Source organism: Rhamphochromis longiceps, linkage group LG15, assembly GCF_057381845.1.
Source record: "Rhamphochromis longiceps isolate RC_006_pf linkage group LG15, R_longiceps_female_GT1.1, whole genome shotgun sequence".
In the NCBI taxonomy this organism is placed as follows: domain Eukaryota; kingdom Metazoa; phylum Chordata; class Actinopteri; order Cichliformes; family Cichlidae; genus Rhamphochromis; species Rhamphochromis longiceps.
The window spans coordinates 4898749-4914040 of record NC_140571.1 but is presented as its reverse complement, the minus strand read 5'-3'; the positions used below and the strand labels follow the sequence as shown (position 1 = coordinate 4914040).

The following is a 15292-nucleotide window of genomic DNA, read 5'->3' as shown; positions in this document are numbered from 1 at the left end:
GGTATTGGTATTATGCAAAAATAATTGTTCTGCCTATGGGTACAGTTGTACAAGGACAAACTTTGTTCATGTGCTTAAGAGATTTTTGTTATATTAATGTCAAGTTTTCAAGAAAAAGTTTTTTTAGTAACATTGGGATCAATGCAAAAAATGCTCAAGGCTTTACCTGCTTTCTGCTGTCATTGTATGTCAGTATATGTGTACTGGCACTGGTATTGCATTGCACTTACATTTTAAACAAAATACACAATTCAGTAAAGTGCATTTTAATTTACATTCAACAAGTTCAAAGGCAGTCAAACTTCTGGTTTATTAGGATGAAATGATTCATGTAATTCCGTTTGATCAGGTCTCTAGTTGATAATTGCTCGATTGTGATAAAAGACTGCAGCTTCCTAAGCTGTCCAAGCTCATTACGGTACACTTAAGTTTACCAATTTACTTCCAGCGTAGGGCTTATCCTTAATTACACACACATAGACACACTGTGGGATTCACAATTAAGCTGAATCAGGATGCAGGGCATGGTTAAATAGAACGACTAACTAGAGAGAGAGTGAGAGCACTAAAGACAAAAGGAGACAAGCTGGAACATGAACCGATCCTGTGAAAACAGCAGGGTCCAGTAGCCCCTGCTCCATTATAGCTTAAAGTCAAGTGTCTAACTTATGAGAAACAAATTAGTTGGTAAAACATGTATTTATCCAAAATTCATCATATTGTTGTGTCTGACTGACCACATTTGCAAGAATCTGCAGTTCTTCTCTCAAACCGTGTTCATGCACCGATTCTTTAACTCTGAAACAGGAAGTGTGCAGAAGTACGTGTGTTTAGAGACTCAAATGTGAGATGACTGTTACACCCAGACATATAATCAGTAAGGTGCATATTATTAGCTATGAGGCAGTTGCTGTGTCGATCAGAGTAAAACTATTTATACTTCAACCTGTGGTCTGATATTATATCTACTGGTTTTCTTTAAGTGAAGAGCCCACTGAGATTATTCCTATAAAATGGTTATATCCTTCAGCATTTTCTAAATAATCCTCTTATTAAGTTGTGATTAAGTTGGTGTACAGTGCGCCAGTTAAACCACAGAATAAAACAACAAATGCAAAGTGGGAAAACGTGTTGTCAAAAGCTGTAAATGAACTCTTGCATCCGCAGTGGATGATGTCAGCCAGTGGAAACAAATAAAACGTCACATGCACACAGTATGCGGTCTCAAGATGAAGCTTTGAAAGGCTCAGAGGTAAAACTTTAATGACTCCCAGCCTTCATTGTTATCCAGGACCCCACCTTATTTTTTCCCCCTTACTGTGTAATGAGCGCAGCCAATCACCTTTCTGGATTCATACCATCTCTGAGAATGTAATGACACCTGGGTTTGGTCAGTGATGCAGCAAAGCAGAGACACTTTTACAACCATTCTGGAAAGTCTGATTTTTACCCACAATGGCTGAGCTTTCTGTCAACCTCCTGGGCTTGAGACTGGTGTTTTCTTCCATTGGTCTTATGGGTAACACAATTCTCATCGCTTCCATCATTAAGATTAATTTCTTCCACATTAAATCTTTTGAGATATTTCTCTTCGGACTTGCTGCAGCCAACTTGTGGGAGATTGTCATCATAAATATCTATGACATAATCATCCTTCAGACTCCCTCCACCGCCACGGGCACTTGGTCGTGTTATTTACTGGAGTTCGTAACTGTTATTGGTGAAATTAACAGCATCTTCTTCACTGTCCTCATCTGTATCTTTCGCTACCAGAAGCTGAGAGATGTAAACACGAGGGTCAACTTCCCACTCTTCCTGGATAATATCAGATCAGCCTGGACGGTGAGCGGCATTTCTGTGATGCTCTCCGTGCTGCTCAGTGTTCCGATGTTTGTCATCGACCAGGAGAGCAAAGCGGAAAACGTCACAAGAAACAGCAGCATGTGCCCTCCAGACTTCTTTCACTGCACTCAAAATCATTGTCCAGTGTTCAACCGCGTATACAAATACCTGTTCATCGTCTCGTGTCACCTGCTGCCTCTGATTATCGTCACAGTCACCAGCTGCCTCATCCTCACAGTGCTGCTGAGCCAAAGGAAGACAGTGACACCAGCGGTTAACGAGACTGGATCAAGTCAGTTCAGCAGGAAGAGTAAAGATACAAAGATCCAGTGGAGTACAATAGCTGTACTGGGAGCCATGGGATTGTTCCAGGTGGACTGGACTACCTACCTGATTTTTCAGCTGGCTTTTAACCCATATGAATTCCCTTTCTGGTCTGAAGCTCAGTTCTTTATCACAATATCTTATACATCCATCTCTCCATACATGTACATGATAGGGCATAACATGATCCCTCCCCACAGCTGTAAAAAAGGATAATTTAAAGATACAGTAAGTGATTTTGTTGAAGTTATTTAAGAGAAGAAAAAATGTTGTACTCTTGAATATAGTACATTGATCCTGTGTAATTACTTCTTGTAAAAGTTTAAAGCCTTCTCATAAACTTAGAATTATGATGGATATCAGTGCTCCACCGCAGTGCGTTTTATATATGTGGCTAGAGACTGGCCAAATATATAGTATGCCATAGATACTTTTAGTTTATAGATTAAACTATATATGGACATTTAACATTTGTGTACATATATTTTTCATCATCTCTTTGTCGTTATGTCTTTCTCCTCTTCCGCCACTGCTCTCTCTCTCCTCCTCCTTCCTCCTCACCTGAAGCCTTGTCTCCTAAACTGAAGTCAGGGCTCTAACAAAATGAAAATCCTTATTTATTCCTGATATTGTCACTTATTACTTATTGTCAGCAGATCAGACATGTGACCCTCCCATATCCACACGAGCCAGCTAAACAACAACAAAAGCTAACACTGTGCCAGCTAATGTTAGGCTCGAGTGTGCTAAAACTCACACTTTCCCTCTGATAAACAGTTTGAATCTAACAATATATGTATATTTGAGTATTTGTCCTACTTTGGCCACCATAGTTAGGATTATGCACTTGAATTGGAAGGGGCAAGAAAACAGTACCCAATTGACCGCAATCTGCAGTCTACTGACATCTAGTGGTGGGATTTTACACGATTTACCTTTAAAGCTTTTCTTTACACCACACTTGTTTCTGACTTGTTGAAATTGAGGTCTTCTTTTTCTGTAAGAATGTTATAAGTGTAAGAATGTTACAAATGTGACAATGTGACAATATTAGGCTAACAAACTTTGCAAGTTCACAGGAAGAAGAGGGTGATAATTTAGAAACTTGTATCACTAAATCCATAGAGCATTGTCTTAGAGTCTGCATTTACATCTAATATAAAAATGAAAGCATTCCTTTGTTATGTTTTGTCATTTCAGTGTGATGTAGATCAAAAGAGTACTTATCTTTCTCAGTGATGCATACTTTGAATTGTCTTCACAGCAAATGTTTTTTTATGGTAAAAGTACAAAAGGACCATCATTCCTTGGAAAAATGCTAGCTGATAAACTGTCTTATTTTTCAGTGCAATTGAGCACATGGCAGCTGTGTTTGTATATAGCCATTAGTCTTGTACTCAAAGCAGCAATTCTGTGCAATTCACCATCTTGCACAAAGACAGCTGCAGTCAGCCCAACCTGTCATTTCATGTTTATAAACCGTAAATACTACACTATGACCATAGCTTGATTTGTGATATCAGTTTAAAAAAAATAAAAATCAGTCTCCCAGTGAAAGTGAAAGTTGTTATACATAGTACATAGGTCACATATTGCTCATAGTGACCAATTTAACCTAGTTGTGAAATGACACTAATACTGTACTCTAATTTTATTATTATAGAATAGGACTATACAACATATGTGACCATTTTCCAACCCCCCACTTCAACCCCTTGACTTCATTTGGACCTTTAACGTAATCCTGACAAACTATGGATCACCAGGTCTGCAATCTTGATTTAGACGTAAATATTTTGCCGTTTCAAAGTGATTTTAATATGGCTTTGATAGTCGTGACAGAACTGACAAAAGCCGTACGAATCTGTGCTCTGGTAATTGTCTGTGCTGCCACTGCTGATTACACATCAGTGACTTGCACTGAAATTTGAAGGCAAACGGTGCGTGCTGATTTACTATTTTTTTTAAAAAGACCCACTTGATGCTTGTTTTTCAGGTGTTACGAGATTAGAGCAACGTGGGCATTTTTTATGCACAATGTGGAAAATACTTAACCGATAATTAAAATAAAAATATGAATGTCGCCCCCTTTAAACGTGCCCGATACACGGAGGCATCTCTACATGTGCACTTATTATGAACCTTTGATTCGATTTCCCCCCACTGGTCAACCCCCTGCCTTACGTTTAATGTGTAATAAACTGTATAATTGCAGGGCACTTGTGGTTGGTGGCGAAGCACTTTGCAATGTTAAAGTCATTTCACGAGTCCGTGCACGACCTCGCGTGGGAGATTTCGCTCTAAGTTGTGTCTCTGTGTGGACTATTAGTGAATACAGTCTCATTTTTGCAAGTACCTTTAGTATCCATTTGTCGCACACAAAATAAGTGCACGTGATTTCGATTTGACTGGACACGCGGAACATCACCACGAGAGTTCCACGTGGAACACAAAAGATGGGTCGTCGCCTGTGAGCCGTTTTTCACCCACTTCCTTGTTTGACCGCCCCGTTCGCTCAATACTTCTCATACCATAAATCGTTGATTCTTCTCTTCTTCTTCTTTTAACCCACACGGGGTTTTAAATCACAAGATTGCGTGGCCGATGATCTGAATGAGAGTCGTTCTTTTGTTTTGTGTTGTTGTGCTATTAGGTTGTTGTGAAAAGCAGAGATCCTGCAGAGCCCGACTGAAAATGTGATTTAGTACTAATTTTATACTTAGCTATCCGCAGTGTTAACATCTGTAGAGCAGAGGTAAGTTTTGTATGGTTCATGTTTAATGAAACTTATGTAATATCAATTTAGAAAAATATCAGAATGAGGAAAAATGAACGGCTTTTTCCTTCATTGTTATGTGCTATTATCTATTATATGTTTATACAAGTGTTATTACCGCAACGATAAGGCATAACAACGCAGAAATATACTGAACACTTTTATTTATTTATTCAGTCACATACATCACTAGATTTACTGGCTCTCACACCTCCTGCTGATCAAAAACTGTGGCAGGTATCAAAACACCTTTGCATATGTTTTTGTTTTTCCCTTTTGGTACTAAACAGAAGTACACAACTCACATAAGCATTGTGTGCCAATTCAGTTGTCTTCATGTTGATTTTGTTGGGCTAAAGGGTTGCCTTTGGTTTCCCATGTCTATGTCTTTCTAAGGTAAAATGGCTTAACAGCACTTAATTTAGGGCGTGCAATTTACACAAAATGCGCATATAGACAACATATGCAGAGCACAGTAGGCTAGAGTGTAGCCTATATAGCCCAGCTGCCCAAAGATAAAGTGGAGGAACTGTGGAGGTTTTTGAGATTTTCACGTGGCTAAAATTCAAACATTGAATGCCATCTCGCTATTATTATGGAGCTTTTTATTACATTTTTATTACTGGGGTTTCCGGATAAGCTATGACTACACTTCCGGTATGGTAGCGTAGGCCTAGCCTGTAAATTAGATTACTTTATGCTTAGATCAAGAGCGTTTTGCTAAAAATATTAGCGACCCAATAGGGTCTAACGGTATTCTTCCAGCTTTTTTAAATTATTTTTTACAATTCAATATGTGCAAATTCAATATGCTATTTTTTGTCCAAATATTTATTCTTAACTTCAACTCCTGGCCACCATCTTGTCCCGTAAACAAAGCCAATCAGCCTTGCTCTTTTTTGTAGACAAGGTCAATCAGTTAATAGTTTATGAGCCACTGATTTCAGTTGCACATATTAATGTTGATACATAATACTACAAAGATACAAAATTACTTTCAGTGTTCATTTGTTTTTTTCGTACGTTTGCCACCGTGATGAAACAACTGGCCGGTCGTCCATTGGGAGCTTGCGCATTGGCTATTGGATCTCTACCACCATGGTGAACGTGTTACGTCACAGCTCGAGAGCACGGATGTGTGTGTGTGAGAGTGAGAGTGAGAGAGAGAGAGAGAGGGGGGGGAGCAGAGAGGACAGTGTGTGTGTGTATGTGTGGGCTAAGAGAGGGTGAGAATGGAAGTGTGATCGAAAAAGGTAGAAGAAGTCAAGGAAACAGACAGGAAGAGAGAGAAAGTGTCACGCCTTTGCTCTCAGTGCGCGAATCACACATCCTAAACATTTTCGCGCAAACTTGCAGAGAGTTGTCCTTACCGGCGCGCGGACCGCGCTCGAGGTGAGAACGAGCGAGAGAGAAAAGAAATATTTATGTATATCTCCTGGATGGCGGACTCCCGCTTCCCTCGAGCTGGCGGGCCGGGAATCACGCGCCATTGAAGAGGGGGGTGGTGGGTGGAGGTGGGGGGTGATAGTGTGCATGCGCTTTGGCTCCACTGCGTGCACACTCGGGTCGGTCGATGTGAGCACAGTGGCGTGGCTCTCGGCCTCCATTTGCCAGTTTGTGTTTATGTTCGAGGGATTCTCCGAGGCCCTTTTAACGGCGACGGCGACGTGCAACAGTTGGAGCTTCGCCGCTGAACGATACTGTTGCCTCGCTGCGGTCGGCCACGAGGTACCGAAGCGACGCTGAAAGGTGAGGCTTTAGTGAAACCTGCAACTTTTCCAACTTGGTGAGTGGTGGAGCGGGCGGCCTTCCTTCTCCGCGGTGTGTGAGGAAGAAAGAGCTGCTGGTTTAACAACTTAAATTCTTAACGCCGCTTCTTATTGCAGGGAGTGAAATAGTTATACGGGAGTGACGCTGGGAGTTTATATTGTAAACATGGAGGTGATAAGCCGTTTTAGGCTCTCGTTGTGGTGTTTAACACCTTTAGACTTGAAGCATCCGTGTGCCGGCGTGACAATGTGATTAGGAAATTAGAGGAGGGGGGTTAGGACAACAACAAAAAGGGGTTACCTTTATAGTTTCTGGTGTGCCGTTGACCAAGATCATTTCTCTTGGCTTTCAAGGTACAAACGGTGTTAGTGGTTCATCCTTGTTTAAAATGTAGGGCTGTTTTTCCGTCTGTGTCCTGAGCTGGAAGCCCATTGGTCAGTCATACTGAAGTGGTCTCCTGCAATGCAAAGTCCACTTTTCCCCACAGGGCCACGAGAAATTGTTCAAATGATCTGAGCGCTTTTTGATTGTTTATATTTGTAGTATTCGTCTTGAATGGTGTGATGGTGGCTTCAGGAGTTCTTGCGTAGGAGCATTTAACATGTAGTTTAAAATAATCTTATTAGTCTGTTAAAAATTTAGAAATATACGAGTTTTACTTCAGTTTTAGAGACAGAGCAGGTCTTTTAAATGTAGTTTTACATTTTTAACCAAAATAAATAAATAAATAAAAAACCTAGAGATCATCAGAGGAGCACACATAACCCAAGGTTGTAAATAAATTATGTTCCGTCCCCAATTAAGTTTCTAATTTATTTTTCAGGGTATTTGGGGACAGGATGTGCCTTTCTGAAAAACAAAACAAAAAAACACCCCTTGATTAGTGATTTTGTTATTTTTACAGTATGGTCCTGATGAACACAAAGGGACGTTTTTATGATTCGTGCAGATCAGATGTCTTGAAATTTGGTCTGGTTTGCTTACAAAACATTCAAACAGCCGGCAGTCACAGAAACTAGTGGCCGGAGATCATTTAATTTTGACACGATATCAAGTCTTTACACCTAAGATGAGCTACATTCATCTCGAGTCTTCATTTGATTTCACAGTACTTGTGTCAGCGCCTTGAATAATGCCTGTGTCTTTAAGCAGCCCAGTATATGCTGGACTTGTCATTTGTAACACTTACTGTTGCAACACCCTATAGCGATTAGCCAATTCTCAGTAGTGCTGAACAGAGATCTGCTGAGGTGAACATCAGTATATTTTGTTGTTGTTATTATTGTTTACTTCACCATTTCGTGTATGGTAAACAAACACATCTTCACAATAATAAAGTAGCTGAACAGTTTACGAGTCTTTTATCTCTCCATCAGGCCATCTTTGAACATTTTTAGGGACAAACTGATGAGGTACAGCAGATAAACATCGGCAACCGCCATTGGTTAATGTCTTCTTTTTTCAAGTATCAGTCAGATATCAGTCAGCAAGAGCAAAAACCACTGCTCTTTAGATGCATCGGTGCATCCCTGTTTGGCTTCTTTAAGTAAACACACATTTTCAGCGGTCTCTGAGTTGATTGGCACATTTTGGTTGTAATCATTTCTGAATGCAAAGTCTTTACATTTCTGGGTGCAGCTTTCCAGGCTCCTCTTTCCTTCCTGCCACAGTTTGTTCTGCTTGGATGAGTTCTAATTGCATCCTCTCTGATCATTGTTTATATTATATTTGTTCTTCATTTTGTTTTTCTGTCTTTAAAATGAAATTCTGCTGGTTAGATTGTATCAATGTAATACATGTTGTACCTGTGAATGCTGTTATAGCGTACAAATAACGCTGTCTTTTTTTGTTTGTGTGTCAGGTGTCCCATGCAGTGTGATGATCAGAGCCACCGGTGATGTCCGCCTTAGACTCTGAGCTCCCACTCATGGAGGAAAACCAGGCAGTGGAAGGTGAGAAGGGCACCATGCTCAATGCGCCCTTCTCCGCTCCTCCTGCTTCCATTGCTTCTTCAGCTCCTCCGTTCCCAACCTTGACAAGACCTAATTTCACTAGTGATACAGTGAATGAGAGCAAAGCTGTCTCCATGGCGAGTAATGATTCCAGTGCTGCTGTTTCTTCACCTGCTGAAGCTAGCCCAGCTAAATCTGCAGTAACATCAGCTTCTACCTTAGAAGGAACTGTTGAAAAAAGCCCAGAAGCCTTGCATATAACATCCGCATCAGACTCCCTAACGTGCACGGAAACGAGCATCGTCAATATGCCTGAATCAACATCATGGTCATCTGCGTTGCCCGCGACCACATTTGGCAACACGGACATGGAAAAAGACTTTCCTGCGGTGCTGACCTTCAAAGGTGTCAGTGTTGTTTTGGAAAACAACAACGTGTGGAAGCAGTTCTACAAGTGTGGGACCGAGATGATTCTCACTAAGCAGGGCCGACGCATGTTCCCGTACTGCCGATACCGCTTGACTGGCCTGGATCCCAATCAGCAGTACAGTCTGGTCCTGTCCATAGTCCCATCGGGTCAGTACAGGTACCGCTGGAGTGCATCCAGATGGGAAGTCACCGGGCGAGCAGAACATCAAAACCAAGGTCTGATCCGGGCATTTTCACACCATTACTCACCCTGTCGCGGCTCAGATTGGATGAACAGCTTGGTGTCCTTCTACAAGCTCAAACTGACCAATAACTCCCAAGACCAGGATGGTCATATAATCTTACACTCCATGCATCGCTACATTCCTAGGCTTCACATAATACCTGTTCCAGATGGAGGCATGCCCACAGCTGACAAGCCTGTAGTTATGGGACATGAAAGCATGACTTTTACTTTTCCACAAACTGAATTTATGGCTGTGACGACGTATCAGAACTTTCGGATTACCCAGCTGAAAATTAATCACAACCCGTTTGCAAAGGGATTTAGGGAGGACGGGAACAACCCCCGTCTGAACAGAATCGCTAGAGAGGCTCAAGCTATTGTGAAGACGGAATACCAGCCCACAGTGATCGAACCTGCCGAACCCAGTGAAAACCAGGAGGAGGTACTGGATCTGAGGTGGGTTTTGTGTTGTTTCTTCCTTTGTTTTAACATTGGCAAATTGCTGTGTTGTCACAGCAAAAAAAATCGAGAAATGCGTTTTTTGTATTGACACACTGTTACTAACTATTATACTTTTATGTGAGTGCTATACTTTTGTGTTGTTGTGATGGAGTCTAGGTAATTATAAGTGCATGAGTAACTGAACATTTATATTCTATGCATTTAATTGACCTAAAAATCCTACATGATCAAACGGATCACTTAAAGACAACTAAACTGACCAACCACTTTGTTAGTTACACTTCGTTAGTACTGGGTTGGACTCCCCTTATCCTTCAGAACTGCCTTAATTCTTCATGGCAGCAAGGTGCTGGAAACATTCCTCAGAAATTTTGGTCTATATTGGCATGATGGTATCACGTATAGCCCCTTTCTACTGTACCTACTCTGGTTGGTTTGGCTTGGCACACCTCAGCTTGTTTTTTGGGGTTTTTCATTAGGTGCTAGCATCTAGTACCAGGTATATTTTTTTAGTACCTACTCTGCCGGGGATCCGAGCAGTCTTGGGTGATTAAAAATATGACGTCAACAAACTGCATGCAACCAACTGGCCCTTCAGTGACATCGTTCAGTGAGTCATGAGGGTGTCTCCTTACGAAAATCCAAACCACTATTTTTTTTAAACTTGACAATGAGGGAAATGGCTACACAAAAAACACCTTGTTTCCTAAGTCTGCCAAAAAGACATACAAACAGCGAGTATACCATTGCTTCAACGTCCTCCTTTGTAGTGGCATTCGTGTAGCATACAAATGACATCGTGGGACTTTTGGCCGCATTGCTGTAACGACCACATGCACATTAGATTGTACTCAAATGTAATGGAAAACAACCAAAACAGAGTCGAGTCGAGCCTTGCGAAGCCTAGTAGGTGCTAGTGGAAAAGGGGTAATAGTTGCTGCAGATGTGTCTGCTGCACGTCCACCCAAATTTGCTCTGCTGGATTGCGATCTGGTCATTGCCATGTTCAAGAAACTAGTCTGAGATGATTTGTGAAATACGGCGGCCCTGGTCTGCTCAGAAAAAAAATCCCCAGACCGTTACACCACCATCAGGAGCAGTGACAATTATCAGACCAGGTAGTGTTTTTCCAGGCTTCTAGTGTCCAATTGGCACTTGGCAGTCAGTGTGTTGTGCTTCAAGGTTTGACATGTCGTGCATTCAGAGATGCTCTTCTTCATGTGTTTGGCTTCCTGTCAGCTTAAAGCAGTCTTTCCATTCTCCTCTGACCTTTGACATCATTGAGGCATTTTCCACCCAGAGAGCTTGCACTCACTGGATTATTTTCAATTTTTTTGGGCCATTCTCTGTAAATCCTAGAGATAGGTGTGTGGGAAAATTCTCTATAGGTCAGTATTTTCTGGAATACTCAGACCAGCCATTCTGGCACCAACAACCATGCATCATTCAAAGTCAAAGTCACTTTTCTTCCCCATTCTGACGCTTGGTTTGAACTTCCAGTGGGTAGACTTGACCATTTCCACATGCCTAAATGCATTGAGTAGCTATCATGCGATTGGCTGTTTAGATGTTTGTTTTACTGAGCAAGTGAACAGGTTTCCCCAATGAAGTGGCCGATGAGTCTATAAACTCATAGTGTGTGTGTGTTACATAGAATACACCACAGTGGAACAGCACGCGGTGAATCGCTGCAAAAAACGTCTGCAGCGTATAAACTCAGAATATTTGCACAAGTTCTGATTCATTTATTTTGCAACTCTTCAAATTTAATTGAGGAAATACTTTATATAATAATACAAATATTGCAGTTGTCTTGAATGCAATATAAAAGTATAATAATCAGAACATTTTTGCAAGCTGTTTGTATTGGATTGCATGCATTATTAATTTCTTACTTGACTGCCTCATTAGGTGTAGGAATTTGTGAAATTGCCAGATAAACAGCTGGAAACAGCTTATTAAAATGCCACTGCCACATGCTGCTCCACCTCAAATGAAAGGATTTTGCACTGAGATCATGATTAAATCCACTTGTTTGGTATCAATAACCAATATTAACTTTTATGTGTCTTACAGTGCAAACAGTCAAAATGACTCTGCTTCTCTATCAAATGTGCAAGAGACCCGATTGGTACTGAAGCCCATAATGTCTAAACCTGCTAGAAAAGATGAACCATATGTCCCCTGCATAAGAGGCAAACATGCTCTTGGTGATCTTGTGCTTGTTGCACCCAAGCAAGAAAGCGCTGCCACCAGTGTAGCCCCTGAGGTGCAGCAGGACTTAAAAGTATGGATGTCGCCTAAAGCAAGATCTGTGACTGCTAATTCCTTAACGTCTACCCCTGGATCATCACCTCGATTCTGTAAGAGGAGGAAGAAGATGAACAGACGTTGGTCAAATTCCCGGGGAAGAGAGTGTAAAACTGCAGCAGCCTCCTCCACAGTCGTCCACAGCCCATCACTGACAGGCGCTATGCAACCGGAGATGGATGATATAGAAGGCCTGCTGTTTGTGTCGTTCACCTCAAAGGTAAAACACTGAAAGTGATCGCATTGGATGCTCAGAGCACATCGGCATGTTACCAGAAGGTGTAGTTTCATTTAATAAAGGGAGGAGTGGTTCCTTCAACATTCCACCTGATATCAAATAAATCTTTAAGCTTTAATGCTCTTTTATGTCACAGCAAGCTCTTGAGGTTCATGTCAGGAACAAGATGGTCAGTACCTCATCGTCAGCATCTCCGGCTTCCCTAACAACCCCAGCACCACCGACACAAACAAGCGACCAACGTGAGGATTTTCTTTCTTTCTTTCTTTCTTTCTTTCTTTCTTTCTTTCTTTCTTTCTTTCTTTCTTTCTTTCTTTCTTTCTTTCTTTCTTTCTTTCTTTCTTTCTTTCTTTCTTTCTCTTCAGTTAATTAAACTATGGAATAAATATTTTTGTGCCTTTTTTTTATTAAAACCCTGTTTTTCTTTAAATATTATTGTGGAATCTTTAATATACATTTTTAATGTTGTTTGCCCGAATCTGAAATTGTATCTGTGGTGTTGACAGTGAACGTGAATCCAGAGACCGATGAGGCGAAGATGGCTCGTTTCGAGACTGCGCTGCTGAATGAGCTCAGAGTCCACAAACACAGACAAGTTATCCATCCCGTCTTGCAGGAGGGTGAGTATACAACGGGCATAGTCTTTCAAGTTGTTACCTAAGTTTTATAAAATAAACTAAAGCACAAGAAAACAACCCAAAACACTCTCACTGTTTTTACCGTTTCTCTCAGTGGGCTTGAAGTTGAGTTCCTTAGACCTCACTATGTCCATTGACCTGCAGTATTTGGGTGTTTCCCTCCCACTACCACCTCCAGAACACAGCAAGACCACCACTGTGTCTCCTGGTGGTAAGTTGGGCTGAATCTTTGACAGTTTGTGCATGTTTGATCGAGGTCCTTCGATTGCTTCTTTTGCACAATATCTTATGAGTAATTTGTCGTATGCTGTTGTCATAGTAAGAAAATAGGCGGACAAGTATTGCAGAAAACTAATCAACGCGAGACTTGTCGGAAAAGTCCTTTAAATGGTACAGTGACCTATGCAGTAGGTGGAGATGTCAGTGGCAAATTAGAGCGAGTCACATTAGACTTCTTGAATATGGTAAATGGCCTGTATTTGTATAGCGCTTTACTAGTCCCTAAGGACCCCAAAGCGCTTTACACATTCAGTCATCCACACACACATTCACACACTGGTGATGGCAGCTACATTGTAGCCACAGCCACCCTGGGGCGCACTGACAGAGGCGAGGCTGCCGGACACTGGCGCCACCGGGCCCTCTGACCACCACCAGTAGGCAACGGGTGAAGTGTCTTGCCCAAGGACACAACGACCGAGACTGTCCAAGCCGGGGCTCAAACCGGCAACCTTCCGATTACAAAGCGAACTCCCAACCCTTGAGCCACGATCGATATGATCAATACTATATAAAACAAGTTTTTCTGCGTTTTTTAACAACTGCTTGGTGCAGTCACAAAGCTACACAGCAAGTGGTTATATCTACATTTGGCGCAGTTATAAGCCCACTAATAATATTTCATCTAAACTTCATGCTCAGCAGGTTTGTGCATGTTTGGTAAGGTGTCTCTGATAGTAATGTGACAAGTGCAGTTTCCTCCAGACACATTTTTTTTTAAATCTTCTGATATTGTAACAGTTATACATTCCTTTGTTGCATCTTAACTGAACTACTGTAATGCAATGTATGCCGGACTTAGTCAATCATCTCTTGCTCATTTACAATTAGTCCAAAATGCTGCAGCCAGATTCTTGACTGGAAAAAGAGAGATGTTATTACTCCAGTGTTAGCAGTTTTGCACTGGCTCCCTCTGCATGACAGAATCCAATCTTAGAAAGTCATAGAAATATTTAAAAGGTCTTTGAGGCCCGCCTCTCGATCACTCCTGCTCATCCCACAGTTAAAGCTTATTTCAAAGGGAGCTCATGGCTTTGCTGTTGTTGCACCAAAACTCTGGAATGACATCCCAGATGACCTCATCCGCTGTGGCTGTTTTTAAGTCTTCTGTCAAACTTTTGGAAACTGCTGATTTCTGGAACTGTGATTGGACGATTAGTTGCTTTTGGGTTATTTCATGTAAAAACTCTGAATACAGCAGGATGTTTTCAGGAACCCATTTATTGTATGTTATTTTAGTGTAAAGCAGGCTTTTAAAGGGATTTTAAATTTATAAATGTGCCGTGCCCCTCTCCTCACCCCTGAACTGGTTACGGCAGACAGCTATCCCTCTCTGAGCCTAGTTCTGGGGGAGTTTCTTCCTGTTTAAAGGGAGTTTTTCCTTCCCACTCTCACCAAGTGCTTGCTCATAAGACGACACCTAATTGTTCCAGGTTTCTCTCTTTTATTATAGAATCTTTAGCTTCTAATATAAAGTATCTCGAGGTGACTGTTGTTGTGATTTGGCACGATAACTGCTGTGAGCAGTGAATTAGTTATCACAACTTTTTAATTCTTTATGCCTTTTAGGAAAGCTTGCACTAGCTTCAAAGCAGACTAACTCAGTTCATATTGACTAACTTGGGGAATTGGTGTGCCATGGATGGTTTATTCTTCGATTTAAAGCAAGTTTGATTCATGTGTCTGATTGCAATATACTGGTGAAGCGCTTAGTGCTGCTGGTCACTTATTAGGAGAATTTAGCAAATTATTGAAAACCGAAGCATGGAAAGTCTCCCAGTCTTAACTAGAGATCTATTTTTAAAGTACTGAGTGTGGCCCTAAGATTCGGTGTGTTGAATTTAGCTGCTTTTCTGTTTCTTTCCAGTAAAGTAAAGAACTTCATACATGATCACATGCAGCGGCATTGTAAGAAGATGTTTTAACAGCTTTATTGGAATGAATTAAACTCACAAAAGTACAAAAAGCACCATTTCCCCGGGTGCTTATCGGTACTCCTGTAATAAGGAGTCGGGTACTGACTGGAATTTTAAACATCCTCTGTAC

At 41.3% G+C, this 15292-nt stretch overlaps 2 protein-coding genes across 4 annotated transcripts in view; both read left to right on the top strand.

Annotated features, from left to right (window-relative positions):
• The first annotated feature begins 1341 nt into the window (after positions 1-1341).
• Positions 1342-2382, top strand: ora6 (olfactory receptor class A related 6). Its single transcript, XM_085382731.1, has one exon. It carries the CDS (start codon positions 1456-1458, stop codon positions 2380-2382), a length of 927 nt encoding a protein of 308 aa, XP_085238857.1. The 5' UTR covers positions 1342-1455.
• Positions 2383-4686: 2304 nt separating this feature from the next.
• mgab (MAX dimerization protein MGA b) overlaps positions 4687-15292 on the top strand; it is a 35603-nt gene continuing 24997 nt past the window's right edge. The window contains exons 1-6 of one of the 3 annotated variants that reach the window (XM_085382876.1): positions 4687-4921; positions 8574-9775; positions 11858-12311; positions 12466-12571; positions 12836-12949; positions 13062-13178. In XM_085382876.1, the coding sequence (XP_085239002.1) occupies positions 8610-9775; positions 11858-12311; positions 12466-12571; positions 12836-12949; positions 13062-13178 (1957 nt within the window). In that variant the 5' untranslated portion in view covers positions 4687-4921; positions 8574-8609. Of the gene's footprint in view, positions 4922-6127; positions 6692-8573; positions 9776-11857; positions 12312-12465; positions 12572-12835; positions 12950-13061; positions 13179-15292 lie in introns of those variants that run through there. The other 2 variants (XM_085382875.1, XM_085382877.1) reach the window with 2 other exon arrangements.

Bases quoted from the DNA above. Each gene is read 5' to 3' on its own strand.
- ora6 (XM_085382731.1), top strand. From the start codon at position 1,456: ATGGCTGAGCTTTCTGTCAACCTCCTGGGCTTGAGACTGGTGTTTTCT.